At 27.5% G+C, this 5492-nt stretch overlaps 1 protein-coding gene across 1 annotated transcript; it reads left to right on the top strand.

Annotated features, from left to right (window-relative positions):
• Positions 1-4447: 4447 nt before the first annotated feature.
• Positions 4448-5256, top strand: LOC137813036 (putative calcium-binding protein CML26). The gene has a single exon (XM_068615318.1). The coding sequence runs from the start codon at positions 4517-4519 to the stop codon at positions 5033-5035; it is 519 nt and encodes a 172-aa protein (XP_068471419.1). The 5' UTR covers positions 4448-4516; the 3' UTR covers positions 5036-5256.
• The last annotated feature ends 236 nt before the right edge of the window (positions 5257-5492 follow it).

The raw sequence follows: 5492 nt of genomic DNA, 5'->3' as shown, positions 1-5492 counted from the left end.
TAATTGTTGATAAATACTATAGTGATGAACATACTATGTTCAACAATGTTCTAAAGAATGTGAAACTTTTTTATTACGAAAATAACATTTCCAAGCATTTCGATTGCCACTTATTTAATCCTTTCATACCTATCAATCATGGTTAAATATATGAAGTATTAATTGTGTAAATGTTAAGATCAAGAATATTTAAGAGCTTTGAGTCACTACACAACTTTTTTAACCGAGTTTATATTTTTAACGATGATCATCATGAATAAAATGATTTGATCAATTAATCTTAAATGATGAACAACTATTATAAAATAATAAATTATGTGGTTAATCCAAATTACTCGATCAAGTCAGAGGATATTATCTTATTAATCTATAAATATTTACTATCTATAAAGTACAATCTATTTTATCTCATACTCCCAACTCTCATATTATTAAGAACTTGTCATTTTTGTGTGCTCCTAGTGACTTAAGCATCGAATAGTCATTTTCATTTGGATATCTCACTCTCATTGGAGACTAATTAAAAAACTCATTCTTTAAGAAATATACCATCTTCATCGAGTTGCACTCCCAAAACTTATTTTCGGCAGGAACAATAAGGATTTATTTCTATGTGATAATACAGTTGTTTGAAATTAATTAAAAAGGGGTAGTTAAATTTATTATATATTTTAATTTTTATTTAAAGAATGCATGTGAGGTTGTTGGTTAAAATTTCATTTGAAAATAGCATTTTAGAGGGGTGTAAAAAGTAGAAGCGGGTATGGGCCTTGTTGTTGAATTTTGCTTTTGGACTGCAACATAATAAAAATTAAAAACAGATAGGGGTCAAATGAGTAGTAACATAGGAGTTACACTTAGAAACTTCAAAAACATGTAATTCTTCTCAAAGCCAATAACTTCTCTCCTTTCATCATTCCCTTTCTATTATTCCTTCTCTTCTAGAATACAAACACCTTATTCTTCATTCCAACTTTTCTTTTTCTTTTTCAAGATAGCCACAAATTCTACCTTAAGTAAACTTTTCTCTTACCCTTTACTTATTCAACTTCCATATTTTGGTAATTTTGAGTATAGTGTGGGATATTTTATTATTAGTATTTGATTTTCAGAGATTATCAAGAAGCATAATTTAATTTGTAATGTGGTAACAATTGATTATTGGGTATGTAGATTGAGTGAGCATCTTAGGATAATTTAATTTTCTTAAAAATTTATGAATATGAATAAATTTTGAAAATTTACATAAATGTGTAAATGAGGCTTGGAAGCACGATTTGAAATAATAGAATCTTGCTTCCAAATATAATTTTTTTAAGTTCTCCATAGTGTTTCAAGTTTTTTGAATTATCGTGTTTTGTTTAAAATATTTTTGACAAAGTTGTCAAATGGATGACTACTTCAATTTTTTTTAAATGTTACTTTTTTTTATTTAGTAAAGGTAAAATCATATGTTCTTGAATGACTTTTTTTTTAATTATATTTAGGTTTTGAAGGCATCAAATGACAATATATTTTAAAATAGTTTTGATATATAAGTCATATGAGATTTTGTGATTAACAAAACCAATATCATGACAATCATTCTTAATTTCATGTATAATTTGTTTTTCAAATTATTATTTGTTACCTTTTATTTAAAAATATATTACTTTTTAATTAAATTTTCTGAATTAGTATTATTTAACACGGTAGAAAGGATATAATTAAAAAATAAAATGCTTATCCTGAAATAGTTTTTCTAAAAATCCCAAACTTGTATTTGTTTTTTGATTACTTGTTAGCTTTGATGTATATTTTCCTAAAATAGTAGTTGGCAAATAGTCCTATTTATTTATTTTATAAAAAGAGGACAATAAAAAATAATTTATCTTCATATCCTTTTCACGTATTAAAGTTACATGCGTGTTGAAGCCGTGTTGATAAGTGGCGTGTCCTATTTGAAGGGTAGCCACGAATGATTTTTTTTATTTACTGTCAGAATTAGCCACAAATAAATAAATATAATAATAATAGAAAATAAAAAAATAGTTGCACACGTAACGAGATCATTGAACACGTCACACGTTTTTCTAGATTAGCACGAACCACAAGCAGTCTCGTCGGCTATCTGTCTGTCGGTTGCCAAATATCTTAGTCAAAATATCATTAAATTGTAATTAATTAATATAACACACTGAGTTTTTTTATAAAACAAAAATTGACTAAAATATTACCACAATGAAAAAAAATTATATTGTGATTTCCTATTTTAAGATTTGAACACGCTTTTTTAATGATGTGTATCGAATATCAATATTTGAAAAACACTCATAAAATACGTATATATGAAGTATTTAATTCAAAAATATTTGTTTGATTTTTTATAATAGTTTTACCACAATTTTAGAAATGAAAAATATATAATTTTCTAAAATTTTAAATTTAATATATAAATTATTTTTATAATTATAAAAATAAAGAATAAATACTTTTAAATTAATTATGAGAAACATTCTTATATTTTAAAAAACTAAAATATAATTATATACATAAATTTTTACTATAAATTTATAAATTTATATAATTCATAATTATACTTATATGAAAGATGTAAATAAATACTGCTTATGTCATCACTTAGTAAAAAGGAGAAAAGAATATGTCTTAAATGTTTACTTATAAGAATAATGAATAATGAGAAGAATTTTCAGAAACATTTGAATTGAATTTATAAATTTTTTCATTAAATTAGGTGTGCACAAGCATTAATAATTATATATATAAGTACATTAATAATGAATAAATAAAAACAAGTAAACAAGCAAAAGCATGCTGAAACTTAATTTTGATTCTAATAATCGATTAAATGGCCAAATTAATAATAGATCATGCAACAGAATAATTAATTGTCTACTAAACATATATATAGTTGATTATATATTTAAAAAATAACATTTATTGACAAAAAATATATTTTAAAAATATTTATATAATATTTACGATGATCCAGAAAAGAGTTTTATGAAATAATCGAGTAACTTGCTAAATTATAAATTTTAATTATTATCATCTTAAGCTGTTTAATCAAACTAATACGATATTTTTATCACAATGATATTGTTTAACTAATAAAACTCAAACTTTATTATGAAAATAATTTTGTGAAAAACATAAAATTTTTTATAGAAAACTTTGTAACAAAAGAAAAACTATGAATTTATAGCTTTAAGTAACTATAGTTAATGAATATACTTAAAAATAAGTAGTGGTATTCCATTGATAAAAATAATTACAAATTGATAAAAGAACTGACAGTGGAATAAAATTAAAAAAAAATATCAATTTGATTTTTTTATTTTTTTTAAGAATTGAGTTATTCAAATCTGTTTGAATTAGTCAAATATGCTAATAAGTGTTTTTAGAATATCTGTTAACAGTTTTAAGAAAACGAATATTTTTACTTTTACAGAGACATGCAGTTATTAAATAATTTTATTTTTAATTTATAAACAAGTTCTTGTAACACTTTTAGTACGTTTAATTATTAGCATCTTTTAACATGACGTTACAGAACACTAACTATCATTTTGTCTTCATTATGATAGTTTCATAATTTATTTTTTGTAATTTACCAGTGTTGTCTTTTCCTATCCTCTTTATTTGGATATTCTATGTGTGACATTATCTTCACCTTTAGAATTATGTAATTTATTTATTTATTTTTTTAATCGTTAAATTACTTAGTAACAGTTATGTTATGTAGTCAATGCAACTGATGAAATGGAAAATAAAAAATGTTTTGTATTGATAATAAATATTTTTATTAAATAATTAAGGTATAAACGTTTCTTAAAAGTATGTTAAAAATCCTAATAAAAAATGACAATTTCACTTTTATATTTAAATACTCTTTTAAAGATATGTATAATGGGTTTATTAACTTTCCTTTAAAAGTATTATTCTTGAAAATTAGTATAAATTTGCCAAATAAGATTATGTTTGTGGTCAGAATATTGACTATATATATCTTGAGTTTTTTTTAATCACTTCAAAATAAAAAAGTAATATTATGTTTTTGTTTTTTTTTTTTTGTGGGTTAATTTTCTTTTAAATTGCAGTTGCATGACATAGAATCCCAGTGGAAAAAAGCAATCAAAATTTGAATCTCTAATTATTATGATATCAAAATTAATTTTTATTATGTTACATTAATACATAACAGAAATTTTTTGAATTACCTAACAAAAATAATACTCTTGATTCTGTGATTTTGTAGTAAAACATATTTCTATGATCTTATCTTACGTCTCTAAGCACACTTTTAGAAAGTTCCTAACAAAAATACTGAAAAGACATAATATTTTATGTAAAAAAATAATAAATATTAATTTCTTAAAAAATCAACGGTTTTTCCGTCGACTTCCAAACGAAACGAGTGTATAAAATGGCACGCTCCATTCACCTTACAATTTCAATAACCTTCTCTTTCGTTAACAGATAAAACCAAATCCTTTAATCTCATTTATTGGAGAAGATGGCAACGAATCCAATTGCAACGGGAAATGGCGACGCCGCACCAAACCCTGACGCCGGTGCCAAATCCTCCGTGTACCTCCAGGACATGGACGAGATGAAGCGAGTTTTCAGTCGCTTCGACACCAACGGCGACGGCAAGATCTCCGTCAGCGAGCTAGACAACGTCCTCCGTTCTCTCGGATCCGGCGTGCCGCCGGAAGAGCTCCAGAACGTCATGGACGACCTCGACACCGACCACGACGGCTTCATTAACCTCTCTGAGTTCGCCGCGTTCTGCCGCGCCGAAACCGCAGATGGCGGTGACACGGAGCTCCAGGACGCCTTCAACCTGTACGACCAGGACAAGAACGGCCTCATCTCCGCCACCGAGCTCTGCCAGGTGCTGAACCGCCTCGGAATGAGATGCTCCATCGACGAATGCCACAGCATGATCAAATCCGTCGATTCCGACGGCGACGGCGACGTCAACTTCGAGGAGTTTAAGCGCATGATGTGCAACCGCGAAAATACCTGCTGAAGAATAATAGATTAGCGATTTCTTCGAATGGCTAGCACTTTCTTTCCGTAATCTCTGACTTGTGGATCTGCGCCTCTTGTGCTCTTTCCTTACTTTCTCCTTGTTCCGTTTTTTTATTTTGTGTTCAATCGCTCTGAGTAGAATTAGAATTAGAAAATTAATGAAAAAATGTTCCTATGCTTGCCGTTTTAGTGGAATGTGAATTCTATTTTACTCCTAAATTTATTTGTTACGTTTTCTTCAATGAATTTGTCGTCAGTGGCGGCGATAAACGATCGGATTCGTCCGAAAATGCCAATCTCCATGTGTTTGCGGTTGTGGAATAAGGTGTGAAGAGGAAATTGTGGCCTGCGGAATCACGCCGTGAATTGATTCCGACTTGTTTTTGATGCAGAGAATGATTTGAATTAGATATTTGTATACGGAAAAGGAAACGATGGTAACAGAACAGAACAGG

The sequence above is a fragment of the Phaseolus vulgaris genome, chromosome 2, assembly GCF_051622355.1.
Source record: "Phaseolus vulgaris cultivar YP4 chromosome 2, ASM5162235v1, whole genome shotgun sequence".
NCBI classification, from domain to species: Eukaryota; Viridiplantae; Streptophyta; class Magnoliopsida; order Fabales; family Fabaceae; genus Phaseolus; species Phaseolus vulgaris.
Note: the sequence above shows the minus strand (reverse complement) of the source record. Positions and strands in the feature narration are given on the sequence as shown.

Bases quoted from the DNA above. Each gene is read 5' to 3' on its own strand.
- LOC137813036 (XM_068615318.1), top strand. From the start codon at position 4,517: ATGGCAACGAATCCAATTGCAACGGGAAATGGCGACGCCGCACCAAAC.